The sequence below is a fragment of the Cylas formicarius genome, unplaced genomic scaffold (assembly GCF_029955315.1).
Source record: "Cylas formicarius isolate icCylForm1 unplaced genomic scaffold, icCylForm1.1 PGA_scaffold_9__14_contigs__length_23061073, whole genome shotgun sequence".
Lineage (NCBI taxonomy): Eukaryota > Metazoa > Arthropoda > Insecta > Coleoptera > Brentidae > Cylas > Cylas formicarius.
In genome coordinates, this window is record NW_026844365.1 from 7642605 (window position 1) to 7660092 (window position 17488).

Here is a 17488-nt window from a genome sequence, read left to right on the forward strand (position 1 = left end):
TTTCACGTAATAACCTTTATTTTTTAAAAAATCGCCGCCGACACTAGTAATGTAGCCTATTTACACTTAAACTAGCAAATCCGATCGATCCGTTAATCGTCTAGATCCAGATCGTTCAGCTCGTCATCCAAACCGTCCAGATCTTCGTCCAGAAACAAGTTTTCATTGATGGGTACAGCAGGTTCGTTCGAACTACCAGCTTCCCCGTTCCTCTCCGCGAATCGATCTTCTCCCGCCACGGTACCGCTTCCGTCAACCTTCATTCCAAGTAAAAAAGAAGAAGAATGATATCTAGTAAATTTCTGAAAAGGATGAAGAAGAGAAAGATCTAACCTCTGAAACTTCATTTCCGAGCATATCCAGGTTGATCTCCTTGTACTGGATCTGTTCCTCGTCCTCTTCTTTGTACATGGAGGAATCGAAGGCCTCATCCCCATCTTCGAGGTCGTTTTGCGCCGCCATCTCAGGGTTAAAGCTAAACATTTCCCTTCCGGAGAGGCCAACCTGCCTGCCCGCCTTATAGTCGTTCCTCTTCTTGTCCTCTTCCTTTTTGGCGGCGTCCCGTTTCTCCTGGATTTTGCGCTTTTTCCAGGCGAGGAACGTCTCGAGAGTGACCTTCGTTTGGGCGGGGCCCAACGCGGCCCGCTCCTTCTCGATCAAATCCTCCAGCGAAATTTCTTCCCTCTTGTCATCCTTCTTTTTGTCCCGTTTCAGGACGAACCCGGGCGGCAGGGCATGCCTGTAGATGCAATTTTCGCCGGCCGGGCATTGCCAGAACCACCCATATTTGGATTTTTCGACCGCTTCTAAGAAATGTTTGCAAATCTACAAAAAAAAAATTATTTACAATTCTTCTCCTCACTAGACACAAAAAACTAACAATTTCAGTCGTTGGGAGTTTTCCGCCTGCTTTGCCGTGTTTCTTTTCAATAACCTCCTTCAGCTTGTCCTCGTCCCAGTTTTCCATGGTATCATTTTCATCGTCGTCCCTCATATCGACGTACAGGGACCGTTTTTCCGCTTTCCTCTCGATGGTTAGATCGTGGGAGAATTTGCACTTGTCTCCCTTGCCGCACTGGCCCTGCTTGAAGAACGCGCATACGATTGACTTGGGGTCGGCGCCCTTCTCCACCTTCTGTGACTGAACCGGCTTGAACAGCATTGCCAGCTCCTTCTGTTCCTTAAGTTTTTGTTCCTTCTCGGTTTTCTTTGTGGTCTCTTTCAGCGGGTGGATCCCGCCAGTTTTTACCTGCTTCTCCACTTGTTGAATGAACTTTTGCTGCTTGGCGCCCTTCTTGTTCTTCAGACCGAACGTTTTGTCCTGAAACGGCACACCGCTAGATTCCCAAGCGTCAGCCCTATCGCTCCGCGTCTTACCTCGATGACCTTTTCCTTCTTCTTCTGTTCGGTCTTTTTGCTGGGCGCCGCCGGCTTCGCTTTCGGTGGCATCTCGTCTAAAACGCAACCGCCTGTTTCTTTACCGATTACGTCCGCATGGGTTTTTTTGTATTTGGATTTTTGACGTACCGCTGACGTTCAAATGACAGCTTCTTCTATCTTTTGAAGGCTCCTGGACAGAGACGCATGATCACTGGCTTTTTAATCGATGTCGAAGTGAAATAAAAAAAAAGTCTCATGTCGAAAAATGCCGATCTTTATTTGAAAAGGGGCATCCACTGGTCCAATATATTCTACACTTTGCGCCACCTGGCCGGAACTTTCGAAAGCTACAAGAATCAATTTGGTCACCCTTGATTTTGGTGCAGGTAACACATCAAATAGCGACAGACGATGGATTTGGTTACGGTTAGTATCCGTGAGATGCCGCGGTAGTGGTCGAATTTCAGCACTGAATTTGAATTAATTAAGGAGGCTGAAAACGCCGTTGCGAGAAAAATTGTTTTTTCATCCCGTTTGCCGGTAAAATTCCAGCGAAAGAAAGCTGGGGTTATTTTTTCACCCACCGACAATGCGACCCTCTTAAAAGTTCTGTGACGAGCCGAGCGCATTTGCTCGTATCGGCACCTTTATTGAGCAAACCCTGATGTCATTACGGCTGACAATGGAGTCCCTGGAGTCCTCTGAGGCCTACCCCGGCGCTGCGTCTAATGAAAAAAAGATATAAATCTCGACCCGTCCCCCGACGGCGTAAGACCGTCGCTGCATCGAAATCGCGCTGCTTAGCGGCGCAGTCGGTAGGATAGGGGATCCGGGCAAATAAAAACGGTAATGGCAGACAACGAAAACCAATTATTTCTTGTAAACAACGCGGGGAGCGGGTATATATTCCGGTGACGTCGCCGTCACGTAGCCCACTCCGCCGTAAAGTCACGCGGATCCCCCACGTGTCGAGGTAATGGCCCCCCGTCTCTCCGCGTTATTAAGAAATACGACGTGGAAATCGCAGGACCGTGAGGGGGATTTCTTATGTGCCCGTCCTTTTAAGCTTCGCCTTCGTCACGTAGACTCGTCCGCAGGGCCGTTTTTCCCAATACCCGCCGTCGTTTCTCCCAAAATCGTAATCTTGTACCGGAAACCTCAGTTTCTGGAGTTTTAAAATCTCCACGTTTCGTTAAATTCTCGTAAAATTCCTATAAACTATAAGCTAATGCAAAATTGTAAAAATCCGCTTTTCAAACTCAATTGCTTATCTTTCCCACAATCCCTTGGACTAAAACAAAGCATAACGACAAAAAGGAACATGTACGTCTCAAATTTTAGTTGTCCAATCAAATCGTCCGATCGCCACGCCCTCGAGACGTCCCGCCCACCGAAGGAGTCAGCAGTCAACAAAATAAGTGGCGAGTTTAAAAATAAGGGCGAAAGATTCCTTGACACCCCGGCGGGAGAGATGGGGGAAGGTCTTCTTCAGACGGGGCGAATGTAATTTGAACCGGCGACGATAAATTCAAATTAAAAAACTTCCCGCAGGTGCCGCCGGAAGAAGTAAAAAATTAACCGCCCTCCTTCGCTTCGAAGTTTTGCCGTCTGGCGCTTTCCCTGCTGTTTTAATTTAGTTCAGAGCTCGATTCACGAGAAGAACGCCAAAGGCAAATATCTGATATGGTGGACTGCCTTTGACTAACCACGATTAAGCACGGATTTGTTGATATTTACTTGAAATGAAAGGAGCGTTAACTTCATGTCAATCAATCAGTCAACAAAGTTGCAAACGTAGACCAAGACCACTCTCCAAGTGGAGCCGTAAAACAAAGAGAAAAGAGGAGGAGGACAAGGTTGTTTATCATATATATTTAAAGGTCAAGTGCCTATTACTAATTTAATTTAAAGGTATGTAACATCGATTAATCAGGAAAACAGTAAATTAATGAATAAAATGGTTAATTATAAAATAGGTTCTTTAATATTCAAGGACTAATTTACAATGTTTCAAATTTAACATATTATGGACCGAACGTTTCACATCAACAAACTAGATAGGTAAAAGAATCAGTTAAATCTGTTTGAAGGTATTTAACGTCTTTTCAAGACTAGTTTATAGTAATTAATTAATGACTACGATGAGTAAGTAGAATATAAACAATATTTAATGACTAATTTATAAGATTTAAAATGTAATAATGTTGTTTAATTAAGTAAAATTGTTCAGCATAAAATAAACTAAATAGATAGGTAAAATTAGTTATTATAGATTTATGTTATTAAGGTATTGATTTTGTAATACCAGTCAATCCAAAAAATAATTGACTTGAGACAAAGGCCCTAGACGAGAGAATATTTTTAATATATTTTAGTTATATATAAGGTTAATTAACCAATTAAATTAATGTATTAAAAAAAACGAACCGCATATGCAAAATTAGTTTTAATGTGTTTAATGACAGCTTAAAGCTTAATTTATAAATAGAATCTACTAATCAACCAAATTAATAATCTACTTCGAATTTCGAAAAGAAAATAAAAAAACAGATTTTTTTTTCATAATCCAAGGTATATTTCATAATTTGCAATATTAACATGTCAATTCTTAAAATAATTAATACATAATTAATTAAATAAATCAATCCTTTTGAAGTCAACGAACTTGACACGCAAGATTATTTTTTGAATATTCAGCATCAGTTTAGAAAAATTATTATTATAAGTCAATCTACGTATTTAACGACATTTAAAAACTAATTCATGTGAATTGAAGGTTATTTCGTGTATTAAACAATAGTTCACGTTATTAAACAATAGTTCAGGTTTGTTTTGTCGATTTAAACACCTGAGATGTCTCTAATCCAAGACCTGAATCGTGATATCCTAGTACTAACCGTCGGCTGGTCGAAGTAGCAGTAATTGTACTCGTCATGCCAGTAGAACGAAAGGACGCCCACTTGGACGTCGTCTACGAGGAGCGGTCCGCCGAAATCGCCCTCGCAAGCGGATAAGAATCCGTAACCGGCAAAACAGATGTGCTCGTCGGTCACGAGGTCCTCGTAAAACACATCGCTCGTTTGGCAATCGACTGTCGACAGTATGGGGTTGAAAGCGTACTTCAGCTGATAGTCGTAGAGACCGTAACCTAAGGTCAGAGTGCTATGATAAGCGGGTGATCACTTTGAGCAACGGTAGTACCTAGTATGGTGGAGTTTTCGCCTTCCAAGGTCTCGTCGCCGTCGTACAGGGCGACGGGGCTTATGAAGTCGGTGAAGGGGATACTATCGTCTAGTTTTATCAAGGCTAAGTTGTTCGCGAACGTGTCAGGATCGAAACCCGGGTGAAGAGTGAGCCCCGAGGTGTTTTGAGTGACCGTCAGGTGACCTTCTTCCCAACGATCGGTAGCCAAAGCTCCAAAGATTATGTTAATGGTGGAAACGCTGGAAAAGGATCGGTCGTTTTACTAGGCGTGTAGGGTATCGACTTACTCATTGTCGTAGAAGCATCTCGCGGCGGTCAAGACGTAGTCCTGCGATATGAGCGTACCGCTGCAGTGGACCGACTCCCTCGTGTACGGACGGTGAAGGAAAAGGGCCACCATGAACGGCTCGTTCACCAGGGAATCGTTGCCCAGATTTATGCAGGCGACGTGCTAAAAGAAGCGTCTTCTAAAGTCGGTAAGTACCACCCTTGACTAACTTTACCGGGATGGAGACGGCTAGGACGATCATCAACGCTGCGAGCGACATTGTAAGGCGTTTTTGTGCTACTGAGTACCGTTTCAAAATATTTTTTTTCATTCGAATGGTGCTCGAGCGATTATCAATATTCGCGATCTCTAATCGGCTCGATTACGACCTCGTCGCTCTCGAACCGACGGGGAAGATAAATTTATATAAAAAATAATATATTCGACTGAAGAAGTCTAACGTCTTCAGGTTGGCCCAATAATATGTGAAATCGTTTACATTGTAAACTGAAAATTTCACTGTTGTGGGAGCTCCGCTTTACAAGACAGGGCGGAGCTTTCGTCCCAGGCTAATAGGGTGTCATTGTTTCAACGCCCCCGTCGCTTCGTGGGACCAATGAATTCGCCCCAATAAAATAACACGCCCCTATTTAAGATGGTAAAGTTTTAATTGATAAAGCGTACAAGGCAATCAAATGCGTCGAATTGGTTTGAATTAGACCCCGGAGATATCGCGAATCCAATCCCGGTAGGCGGAGATCCTGGTCGCGACGGTCGGTTGGTCCGTGTTGCAGTTGTCCTCGTGGTAGAACGAGATGATGCCCGCTTGGACGCCATCTACGACTACCGGTCCTCCAAAGTCGCCTTCGCAGGCGGACAGGAACCCAGACCCGTCGAAACAGATCTGGTTGTCGGTTACGAGGTCGGTGTAGAAGTCGTCGCTGTTGGTACATTCGACGAGCTGGAGCACCGGGTTCGAAGCGGATTTCAGTTGGTAATCGTACAGACCGAAACCTAGAAATATCTTTATATGCCCGTCGGATTCTTCAGTGCCGTTCCTTACCAAGTATGGTGGAGTTTTGCCCGTCCAAAGTGTCGTTGCCGCCGTAAAGCTCGATTGATCCTATGGAGTTCGTGAAGACGATGTCATCGTCTAGTTTTATAAGCGCCACGTCATCCGCGAAGCTGTCGGGATCGAAACCCGGGTGAAGAGTGAGCCCCGAAGTGTTTTGAGTGACCGTCAGGTGACCTTCTTCCCAACGATCGGTGGCCGAAGCTCCGAAGATCATGTTTATGGTGGAAATGCTAGGAAATCGAGGTGAGATCGCTGCGCGGGACTACGCGGAGGCAACTCACTCGTTGTCGAAGAAGCAACGAGCCGCCGTGAGTACGTAGTTGCTCGATATGAGCGTGCCGCTGCAATGGACCGATTCCCTTGTGTAGTTACGGTGTAAAAACAGTGCCACCATGTAAGGTTCTGGGACCAACGAGTCGTTGCCTTGATTAATGGACGCGACTTGCTAAAACGAACGGCGCAGGAGGGTACGGGAGTCGCGGGTAGTAGTGGCGGAATACTTACTTGGACCTGAGCCGTCGCTATAGCTACTAGCAACACCGCAAACGTCGTCATTATTGGCAAGCAATGAGTTAGTACTGAGCGCTATTGACAATACCGAAGTGGCACTCGACTGATTACGTATTAATCTGAGAGATATATTACCCATAATTTTTACGAGAAAATCGTACTTGAATTTAATTTTAATACTGGTGCGTTTTCGCGTGAAATTTGGGAACGTTTCGCATCCCGTCTGTCCTTTTTTGTAATCGTTTTCGAATAAAGTGGATCCAGAATTATTGATAACGAAAGTTCTTTTTTATCTATCTGTGGGTGCTAATTGAGCGCAATCTCTCGTTCCAAAGTTTCGGCTGATTTTCGGAGCCGCTATCGTTCATTTTGTTTTATTTTTGGCCACTAAAACTTTGTACCCGAATTAAAGTAAGAACATAAACAAAAAGCATTTTGAAGTTCAACCCTATACGGGCAAAAAACGGCGTCAACTATATGGGTTCCGACTGGTTCATTAAATCGAGTTTATTGAGCCACGCCGAACCGGTAAGGTCTTTGTTTCTTGCTGCTGGCGGTGATTTGGATTTAATATTTTTCTTGTTCATCAGTAAATACAATTTTATTTCCACAAGAGCTAGTAGAGATAAGTGGAAAATGATAAATGGCGCTATCGATCATTCCGGTAGATTCAATTATTGAAAAAAAAATGACGTATTTATATAGTGTACTCTCGATTAATAGCTTAGGATAAGGTTATTTTATTTCTTTAATTAAACTCTCTATGTATTTCTTCACGTTTTTTTATGCCATTAATTATGAAGACACCTTGCATGACACTTCCTATGGCTAAACCTAGTCGTTTTTTTGATAACCACCATAGAGGAAGGAGTGCAAAGGGGTACTGAGGAGAGTGGCTGAGGAGAGGAAGGTCACGTTGTTCTGGGTCCCGGGTCACACCGGTATCCGGGGCAATGAGGCAGCGGACGCCTTAGCCAGAGAGGGCGCCTCGCATAGGCATATAGGGCCAGAGCCCCGCTTGGGGATCGCCCCGTGTGTGAGGCAGGGAGCTCTTGAAGCCTGGGCGAGAGACCGGGCCGCGGGGGGCTGGAGAGTTGCTCCGGGAATGAGGCAGGCGAGGCTTATGATGGATGGGCCCGCCCTCCCTCGGACCAGGGCGCTGCTTAGACTGACCAGAAGGGAGTGTAGAGCACTAACAGGGGCCTACACAGGACATTGCAGGCTTAGGAGGCATCTTTGCTTGCTAGGCATTGGAGACGACCCGGAGTGTAGGTGGTGCTTGGAAGGAGGGGAAACCCCGTATCATCTGCTCACCGAGTGCCCTGCCTTGACATGGGCAAGATTGGGAGTCTTCGGAACGGCCCTGATCGATCCGGACTCAGTGCACGGTATTGGGCTAAAGGAGTTGCTGACCTTCTATAGGAGGGGCGGCATTCTGGACGCCCTCTAGAGCGGCCTGGGGGCACAACGGGCCCATCTGGTGGCCTAAGTGCTTAGACGCCCGTGAGGGCGCCCCCTTTTAATACCAATACCAATACCAATACCACCAGAGACGGTTCCAGAATGCGGTTTTCATCGGAAGTCAATCCCTTTTTAATTTAGCCACGCCCTGGCGGAAAAGTTGCCAGTTCAGCCTCCTGTTGCGAAGGAAACAGTCTATTATAGAAAATAAACGTTTTCCTTATTTTCTGTTCATAATTAGAAATATTTCTGCACGCTACTTCTCTGGTCAGTTTTTTTAAGACTAAACCCGTTCAGTTAGAAACAATATTATTAAGCTCCCTTTCGTGTTAATTTTGTTTTCGTCCCTAAACTAACCAATAGTAGAGCCTGTGTATTTTTAGATAACTCAAGTGCTCAAAATTTCCTTCCTACGAAAAGGGGCAATCAGATACGACTATAGACTGCTCACTGTATGAATAAATGAATTTTATTGAGTTGAGTGACCGCTAGCCCTTTTTTCATTTCATTTTTTTCCCGTTGAGATTAGGTTGTACAAGTCCTCGCCAAAAAACAAAAACCTGCGCTTAAAACAATATAAAACTTTATTAATTGTAATAAAATCATATACAAGTTTAACAACACTTAAGCTACCTCTATACAAAAACAAATCGGGTAGTTTATCATTATTATTATTGTTATAATAAATGGTACGGTTTACAAAATGACTTGTCAAACGGTTGACGATAATATTGAGTATAACATATTGGACAACGGTTACGGTTATGTCGTGATATACGATTACGGCTGATTATATATATAAGAATGTGTAATGGACATGTCCCGCGGTGTAACCTACGCGTACAATTTCGGGACAAAATAATAGACGAAAAATATCGTACAATGAGCATTTCGCGTATTACATTTATGTACACTATACATTATATTAATGAAGCCAGACCCGCCGCTGCCACAAGGGATCGTTTTGCGAAAGAACGTTATTGCACCATTCCCAACCACCGAGAGGAGATATATGTATATACAAAGTTCAAGTTAATTTTAGAGACAGAGATAATAGACTAGCACGAATACGACGATAACCTAACATACGCTTCCCACTAGGCGATACTACTCGAGGATTAGTGACGACTTTCTGTCAGGAGTGGGATTAGCCTTCCGGAGTTTGATAGTGGCGTAGTTAGCGTTCGAAGACCTGCAAGCATGAAACTACCGTCACCGAGATGAAAAACATGACCAACGTACAACTACAACGTGCAGCATGCGTCACTTCCTAGCAGATGAATCGAGGCCCCATAAATCGTACCACGGCCCGTACATGTTCCCGTTGTGAGGCGACTTCTCATCGTACTTCGAATTGTATTCGGGATTTTTAAGGCGTCTCTGCAATGTTTCGCCGTACTCCATCAGGCTGACGTCCTGATCGGTTTTAGAGCCGCCGCTGTTTGTCTTGCCTAGCTTAGTGCGAGGCAGAAATTGTCTATTCTCGAGCGTATCGGAAAGCTCGTCGTTGGCGGAGTCGTAGTACTTCGACCTGGGGCCGTCGACGTCGGAGGCGATGCTTTCATAACTGGGTCGCTCCTTCTTAGCCGTCCTCTTATTCGATTCGGCGTAGTGCGACTCGCTTTCCGCGCTCTTCTTGTACATCTCCTTCTCCCCGTTTTCGTCGTTATGTACCTCGACCCCGAAGGTCTTGAAAGAGTGCCGGTACTCAACGGTAACATCGCCAGCGTTCTTATCGTTCTTTTCCCTTACCTGAGCGATGGGTTCTTTATTGGGCGAATACTTGCTCGACTTGGATAGCTTTTCTAGCTTTTTGCCGATTTCCGCGACGTTGGGGAACCTGGTGTCGCTCCGCCTCACCTTTTGATCATCAACGACGATACAATCGTAAGGGTCGTCGCTGGTACTCTCCTCGGATTCCGAATCTCCCGCAGATATATCGTCACTATACTGCTGCAGGATGTTCTTTCTGTTCACCGTTTTCATCATCAATCCGTCGCCGTCGTCGTCATAAAACTGATCATCGAAAGTGGCTGGCTTCCGCGTCTCGTAAATCTTCTCTTCTTCCTTGATTTTAGCCGACGACTTTCTGCGTGGCGGCTGCTCCGCGCCCGGTTTCGCTTTATCTTTAAAACTCTTCGCCGGCTTGACGCTCTTCTTCGACTCTTTCGGCGGCTCCTTCTCCACCATCGTTCTGTCCGAATCATTGGAAACGTCGCGGCTCGGTTTCCTCACGCGTGTTTGGCTGTTGATTTTGTTTTTGTTGTTTTCGTCGTCGAGGTCCACCAGATCTCGGTGTCTCCACAGCGACATCCCTTCAAGGATCTCGTTGTCCGAGCCGTGTTTGCCAAATTTCCAGAACGACTTCGTCCGTTTCACCTTCACTTTAGCCGCGTCTGCCTCGTCAGACGCGGCGTAGTAACGGCTCTCCACCAAGTTCCCGTGGCTGTTGGACTTTTGCGACCGCTTTTGTTTCTTCGGATGCTGGAGGGTATTGTTGTTCGTGTCGCCGTGCGGCGACTTTCTCGACCTACCACTGTGGACGGGGCGAACGGAGCAAATTAAAATATTAAACGAGCCAGAAACCATAATAAAAAAAGCGCATGCGATACCACAGCAAATGACTTTCAGAGGTTGCTCGTCGATCCAGCTCAATACCAATAACAAACGAGGGGTAACTAATTAGACTAGGATATGTAGCGCATAATCTGGCGGTAATAAAAAGTAGATAATAGAATATGGGAAGATATTTTGGCTAACTTTTTTAATTACAATTTGTGCTTTGGAAAAGCGGCGAAACATTGATTAGGAAGTTCGTTATCTCAAGATTTCCATCACGGGATGGAGGCCGCAGAAGTAACGAATAATCCACAACTGATGAACTTGTACTTGGTGTACAAAATGTACATGGTTTATAGGAGTTCCGATCGACGAGTGACCTCTAACTTACCGTGTCATCAACTTGATTTGTCCGGCCATTGAGTCGTCGTCGGAGTAATCGACTTCTGGTTGGGGCGGAGGATCATTCGAAAATCCCGAGTCGTTGCTCGAATGGAGGGAAACGTTTCCCACCGGTCCACCTGCGCAATTGCAACATCAATTGTTTTCACGTCGCCGAAGTTTGACCTTACGATTTACCGATCTTGCCGCCCTTGGTCTGCAGGTGCAACGGTAGCGAAGAACCCGTCGGAGGTCGGTCAGATCTCGCAGGCGCTGGATGCGTCGAGTATTGCCCGCCGGAGGGCGCCACCGCAGAAGGAAAACCGAACGCGGAAGCCGAAGACTTGATTCCGGGTGCGGAATACTGGACATTGTTCGTTTCCTTCGAGAAATTGGTGCTCTGAGATTGGGACATGCCGGATTTCTGATACGGCAGTGAGGGAGTGGGGACGGGGGCTGGCAACGCAGGAGGGGGGATGTTGTTAGAACCGATCGCGCGGCGAATCTGGAACACAAACGGGCCAGAGAGTACCCAAATGACAGTTAGCAAATCAAGTTAATATGTAATATTATTAAGAAAGAGGGAAAGATATTGACTTTTTAAACAAAGCAAAATTTTTAGGTCAACTTTAATTAAAGTAGTGAAATAAAACCATACAATTTCAAAAAAATTCTTAACAGACTGCAAATATTCATAACAATCTTAAAAAACACATAAACTTGTCGAATAAGTTTCCCGGGGGATGGGGGATGTAGAAGTAACGAAATTCTACTACTCGCGTCATCCCGAGTCTTGCATTCAAAAGGCACTAAAAGAACCTAATTTTCACTAGTACGGAACAAAATGCCACGAAAAAACGCTTAGGGACATCTGCAGATCAGAAGTTCATAGAAGTGTAATGCCGACGCAAATGAAAAATTCGTGTCATTTGAATTGAATGAATGTCATTTCATATTGTGTACCTACTGCGTTTGAAGGGTGATCGGCATATTTTACTATAATTTCCAGATTAGATTGTAATGTCGAAATGTTTTGTGCAATGCGAGACTTTAACACTTTCGCTCCGGAAGACTAGATATCGGTGATATAAAAAAAGCAAAATCATAAAAAATTGCTGTAAATAATAATTAGGTCCTTTGACGTTTCTAACATGTGTATACCGATTTTTCCAAGGCTTTTGATAAAGTACATCATCCAACTCTAATGATAAAACTCGGAAATTTCGGTGTGCACGGCGACCTCTTCCAACTATTGCAAAGCTGTATTACAGAAAGATCTCAGTTTGTTGTTGTCAATGGTAATAACTCTCATCGTGCAAATGTTACCTCAGGTGTCCCCCAGGGATCTCATCTGGGTCCTTTACTCTTTAATATTTTTGTTTTCGATGGCCTTTGTTTCCCGGTTTCTGTTTATACTCCTTTTGCCGATGATTTAAAAGTAAATAAAGAGATTCGTTTACGTTTAGATGTATTAGAGCTTCAGAGCGATCTTAACAGATTTGCTGATTATCTTGAAAATCTTGAAAAATGTCGATATATTCTATTTACAAGGAAAAATGATTTTATGGATATTAACTTAATGCTTAATAACAAACAGTTGAAAAGAGTGAAGCAAGTAAAAGACTTGGGAATTAAACACACAGTTAAACTTTGAGGCTTATATTGAAACTATTGTCAAAAAATGTTTGAGAAATCTGGGATTCATTTTGCGAACTACCAAAGGCTTCAACAAGCATCAGTTTTTTTTTTCGATTTTGTTAAATAATAAAAGACTATATTGTGCCATTTTGTAATTGGGTAGCTGTGTCTGCCTGTTGAATGGTCTGTGACATATAAATAAATAAATAAACAAATATCAACTGGGTGATTAGAGTCGTCAAGTAAACTGCTTCGGCGATTCACCGCAGTGTGTCGCTTGCCGATGCCGATGCTGTGCGGATGTTTTAAAACTCGCTAAACAACGCAGTTGTCCGCGCCTAATCGGCTCAACTCCACTTCTGTAGTGTTTCACATATCATTCAGTTGGTGCTAATTTAAATGAGTGTCCATCAGTTAATCGTTGCTTTAATAAATATATTTATATATACTGTATAGATATAATTGGTAAGTATTTGATTTTTTTGATATTCATTTTAATTTTATAAGCATTTAACTTTCAATAAAATTAAATTATATGAAGTGTAAAAAATATGCAAATGTTTTATATACATTGAAATAAATATATTTTTTTAGTATACCTTTACTCTGTCATACTGAGCTCATTATAACACATATTTTATCATTAGTTTTTAATTGAAATTTTTTTTAGCCCATAGTAAAATGAGTGATGCCAGCAAGAAAAAATTCTTAAATATTCGGAGGAGTATTTAAAATTTGGTTAGTTGGTTGGTTGCTGTTCACTATAGCCGGATGCCTTTTTGTCTTTTATGCCAACTAACCAACGAATCAATGAAACGAGGTCGTCAATATTAGTTCAGATTTGAATTGCTTTACAACTTTGAAGAAAATTTTTGGAAAAAGAACAAAATTAAAGTCTCTACTAATAATCCTTTTACTGAGGCTTATCAAATACCTTTATTAATTGCTAAAACTGGAAAAAATCACATTATATGAAAGAATTTGATCAAACCGTCAATATCAGCATTTCCTAAAACGGTTCTGAAAAAAGTTGACAAAGATGTAAAAGCTATGCCACTCAGTAACAATACTGTTAGCAGAAGAATAAACGAAATGAGCGAAGACATTGAAAGATAATTTGTTGAATTGCTGAAAACAAGAAAATTCTCAGTGCAAATAGATAAATGAACTTTGAGAGACGGTGAGGCAGTATTGATAACTTATGTAAGGTATATTGATGAAGCACATTTTGCTGAAGGAATGTTGTTCTGTAGAAGATTAGCACCACTACCTTGAAGGATATTTATTATAAGTTAAAAAACTGCTTAGATATTAATGATATACCAATGAAAAATATAACGTCTGCAGATGGCGCCCCTAAAATGATGGGCACGAAAAATGACTGCTTAACACTGATGAAAGATGCGAATCCAGAAATGATTTTTGTGCATTGTGTTCTTTATAGGGAAAACTTGGTTGCCAAAAATATCTCTTTTCTAAATGAAGTACTACATGCAGTAATGAAGTGCGATGATTCCATTAGAGCTGGTGCCAAATCTGACCGTTTTTTCAAGTTATTTCGTGAGGAACAAAAGGAAGACCATGTGAGACTTTTATTTTATACTAAAGTAAGATGGCTATCTAAAGGAAACGCTTGAAAAGACTTATGGAAGACAATCCTGAAATGAAGTATCTGTTAACTATCGATGATAAAGCATTTGCAAGTTATTTAACCGATATCTTTGAAAAACTCAAAATAAGCAACCTCAAGGAACAAATAAAATACTTGTCGACACAAAGGCAAAGATATTTGTTTCACTACCAATATACAGATTTATCACAACCATATTAACAACAGTTAATAGTTAAACAGTTTCATTGGCGCAGAACATGTGAAGATTTAGAACAAATTGATTTCGCAACAGCTAATATTAGTCGATTTGTCTGATATATCAAATATGCAGTATCAAGAAGAACTCGCAGAATTTCGAAATTATGAGTCAGTAAAAATTTTATTTAATATAAAAGGAGAGATAGCATGGGTTTGTGAAGAAACAAATGCAACCAAAAATGCAAGACAAATTTTTCTACCGTTTCCATCTTTTAAGAAATCGACTGGACACAACACAACACAACGTGGAGACTTGAGATTAACTTAGCTAACCAAATTGGAGTCCGATATAAAATCTCTATGCATCAAGCATCAAGCGCAAGGATAGCACTAAATTAATATAGAAAATCTCTGTTAAATTTGTATAAGTTTGAATTTCACTTTTTTATTATATGTTTTGAAATATTATTTACCGTTTTTTGATAGCAATCTCATAGTGATACCTTCCTGAAACCCATCCTTTATTATCTTAAGTGGAAAAATTAATTTTTTAGTGTTAAAAATTATGCATGGAGGACATAAAAAATTAACAAATGTTACAGTGGGGCAAAGAACAAAAAAAGTTGGGAAACCCTGCTCTAGATCAAAAGATTGAATTACATTGGCTCAATTGTTTGAGTTACCTCCATGAACATAGCAATTTATGCTGCAAATATTTGTATTTCGCAAGTGAGGTAAGCTTTTGTCATTTAACTTTAACCGAGATAAAATTAATATTAGAGGGTCTATGACTTCAGCTGCGTCGTAAATCATTTATATCGTTTTACATATAATTAACATATCCATAAAATTACCCCACACGGTAACCAAATGCAACGGCGTAGGTAAAGATGCGATTCCAAGTCGAAAAGATTCTACTCGAATACAAACTAACCAAAACAACTAGCGCAATTCTACCTGCTTAGCGTTATTAGTGGACCGGTGTATGTGCAAAGTGTCGCCGAACAAACGAGTGGGGGTGTTCTGTTCTAGCGTACCAGTACCGGAAGCGTGCACGGCACCTGCGTTGGTAGGCGTGGCAGCGTTGCTACGGGGCTGCTGCCCTGACCCCCCCGCCTCGTTACGATGGTTCGGAGAGCTGCGGAAAAAATCTGTCCTCAACCCGCTACCGCGGACAATAACACCATCGACGTACGTATGCTCGTCGTCCATCAGGATCTCGGTGTACGCGAGCGGGAACCACCCGCTGCACTGCGTCCTCAAGTTCTCTCCGAACTGCCAGCCTTTATTCCTGTCGCCGATCAGGGCGATGAGGTCGCCTTCGTGGAAACTGAGCTGGTTCTCGCCGCTGGAAAGGTAAGCATACAGCGCCCGCCCCAATTGAGCGTCCCATGCCGGAGGCGGCGGTACCGCCATCGACTTGGGCCGGCGCGTCGGGGTACGATCATCATCTGAAACGACAACGACGTCTCGTCTGTTTTCATCTCTCTATCTCTTTATTTATTTAATTAAAAAGAAGTACTACAATGGGCCAACGTATATAACACACATCCACAAGACGGTATGATGGTATATCTTTGGAGAATACAATTACAATTGTTTATTGGCTTCTCGAGATTTTCTGAAAAGGAATTTATCCATCAATCGTGTTTTTTAAAATAAAATTTAAAAGCGCGAAGAGCCGGCACAAATATTTTAACAAAAGCCAACGTTTTAGATCAATTTTAATTAAAGTAGTAAAATACAACCATAGCAACTCAAAAACGTTGAGTATAATCATAATAGTCTTAAAAAACAAAAAGCACATACATTTGTCAAATCAGTTCCAGCTGGGGGAGGGGGTTGTAGAAGTAACCAAATCTACTACTCAAGTCACCTCAAAAGGCGATCCAGGCAATAAATTCATAGATATAAGAAAGTGACTAACTAATAAGGATTAAGGAAAGACCCGGGCAAGTTGTAAGAATGAAATAACAATATCTATTTATTTATGTATGTATTTATGTTTAAATCTAAAATAAAATTACTTAAAATTATTCACATAATGTATCAGTATCACTATCGCTATCATCGCCTGTTCTAATTATTATTTCTTTTATATTATTTGCAATATGGATACACGATTGTTCTACTTTTTCTATATGTTTAACAGAATTTGCCAAACTTTGTGGAGGGATGTTAAAAACTTCAGTTTCTATAAGTTTGAGGACATTCGAGTTAACACAGGGAAAAACATTGTTACGACGAATGGCAGATTTCAGTTGGTGCCAAACATGTTCAATGGGATTAAATATACAGTGGTAAGGCCTTAAAATTGTATGCCCTAGATTTTTTGCATAATTATCACAGACGTATGTATACTTTTTGAAGGTTCAAGCTTTGTAGAATCTCAATTAATTGCTTTTTTGTATAATCTTCAAAATAAATGTCGTTATTATACATGTAATTTTGGATTGTTGCTTTTGTGTCACATAAGGAAGGGGTTTTAGTCAAACTGTCTACTGTGATAACTTGCATTGTCCATTACAATGACGCTATTAGGAAGAATGTTTGTAAGTAGTTTGTTTTTAAAAGAAACTTTCAAATAAATTAGCGGTAATCCAGAGAAGAATCTTTGATATTTTTCGCAAACAGAGAATGTCCATTTGGAATCCAACCATTTTTAGAGCCAGCATGCAAAATAGTTCATAGTTCGTTTACCTTTATTTGATGGCGCGTTTGTTTTACATTTATCAGTTGTGTCAACCCAACCCTTTTCCGGGGTAAAAGGACATCAATCACACACTTACTGCTGCACTGCAAGATTTGTAGAATGGAACGACATCAAGAACGAAGTTAGGGAACTATATCACCAAGGAATTCCCAAAAAATAAAGGCCTCACACAGAGTTCTGTATATCTCCAACACTGTTTAATATCTATGTGGCTGCAGCCCTCAAGCCATGGAAAAGGAAAATACACGGAATGGGGATTGAACTTAATAACTTTTAATTATACACCTTGCAGTTTGCAGACGAGCAATCAAATGATAAAGAGTACATGGAGTACATAATACGTAAACTGATCGAAGAATATGGGAAATGGTGCCTTGCAGTTATGTATTGGTGAAGAACCTGGTGATCTACAACTACACATTGCACATTAAACATTGCCAAGAGTTATTTTTGATACAACGGGAATAGATGACAAGGTTTGTAAAATCC

General features: G+C 41.8%; 4 protein-coding genes across 5 annotated transcripts in view; all 4 read right to left on the reverse strand.

Moving 5' to 3' along the window:
* Positions 1-7: 7 nt before the first annotated feature.
* Positions 8-1605, reverse strand: LOC132707292 (zinc finger CCCH domain-containing protein 15 homolog). The gene is made up of 4 exons (XM_060679083.1): positions 1378-1605; positions 881-1321; positions 334-825; positions 8-257 (listed from the first exon to the last, which is right to left on the reverse strand). Exons 1-4 carry the CDS (start codon positions 1447-1449, stop codon positions 93-95), a joined length of 1170 nt encoding a protein of 389 aa, XP_060535066.1. The 5' UTR covers positions 1450-1605; the 3' UTR covers positions 8-92.
* A 2525-nt stretch (positions 1606-4130) lies between these two features.
* Positions 4131-5148, reverse strand: LOC132707600 (trypsin delta-like). The gene is made up of 4 exons (XM_060679506.1): positions 5088-5148; positions 4872-5035; positions 4582-4823; positions 4131-4528 (listed from the first exon to the last, which is right to left on the reverse strand). Exons 1-4 carry the CDS (start codon positions 5130-5132, stop codon positions 4221-4223), a joined length of 759 nt encoding a protein of 252 aa, XP_060535489.1. The 5' UTR covers positions 5133-5148; the 3' UTR covers positions 4131-4220.
* Positions 5149-5512: 364 nt separating this feature from the next.
* Positions 5513-6654, reverse strand: LOC132707477 (brachyurin-like). Its single transcript, XM_060679347.1, has 4 exons — positions 6432-6654; positions 6209-6372; positions 5916-6157; positions 5513-5866 (listed from the first exon to the last, which is right to left on the reverse strand). The coding sequence occupies exons 1-4, from the start codon at positions 6480-6482 to the stop codon at positions 5568-5570; spliced, it is 756 nt and encodes a 251-aa protein (XP_060535330.1). The 5' UTR covers positions 6483-6654; the 3' UTR covers positions 5513-5567.
* A 1841-nt stretch (positions 6655-8495) lies between these two features.
* Positions 8496-17488, reverse strand: part of LOC132707171 (uncharacterized) — a 103084-nt gene continuing 94091 nt past the window's right edge. For both annotated transcript variants that reach the window (XM_060678897.1, XM_060678896.1), the window contains exons 10-14: positions 15482-15737; positions 15244-15424; positions 11037-11343; positions 10849-10978; positions 8496-10434 (exon numbers count right to left, since the gene is read on the reverse strand). In XM_060678897.1, coding sequence (XP_060534880.1) covers positions 9162-10434; positions 10849-10978; positions 11037-11343; positions 15244-15424; positions 15482-15737 — 2147 coding nt within the window. In that variant the 3' untranslated portion in view covers positions 8496-9161. The remainder of the gene's footprint in view (positions 10435-10848; positions 10979-11036; positions 11344-15243; positions 15425-15481; positions 15738-17488) is intronic.

Coding starts and splice junctions, on each gene's coding strand:
- LOC132707600 (XM_060679506.1), bottom strand. CDS start 5,132: ATGTCGCTCGCAGCGTTGATGATCGTCCTAGCCGTCTCCATCCCG. Junction 5,036..5,087: donor TCCTAGCCGTCTCCATCCCG/GTAAAGTTAGTC, acceptor CGCTTCTTTTAG/CACGTCGCCTGCATAAATCT. Junction 4,529..4,581: donor CGAAAACTCCACCATACTAG/GTACTACCGTTG, acceptor CTCTGACCTTAG/GTTACGGTCTCTACGACTAT.
- LOC132707477 (XM_060679347.1), bottom strand. CDS start 6,482: ATGACGACGTTTGCGGTGTTGCTAGTAGCTATAGCGACGGCTCAGGTC. Junction 6,373..6,431: donor TAGCGACGGCTCAGGTCCAA/GTAAGTATTCCG, acceptor CGTTCGTTTTAG/CAAGTCGCGTCCATTAATCA. Junction 5,867..5,915: donor GCAAAACTCCACCATACTTG/GTAAGGAACGGC, acceptor AGATATTTCTAG/GTTTCGGTCTGTACGATTAC.
- LOC132707292 (XM_060679083.1), bottom strand. CDS start 1,449: ATGCCACCGAAAGCGAAGCCGGCGGCGCCCAGCAAAAAGACCGAACAG. Junction 826..880: donor AACTCCCAACGACTGAAATT/GTTAGTTTTTTG, acceptor TTTTTTTTGTAG/ATTTGCAAACATTTCTTAGA. Junction 258..333: donor TCGGAAATGAAGTTTCAGAG/GTTAGATCTTTC, acceptor CTTGGAATGAAG/GTTGACGGAAGCGGTACCGT.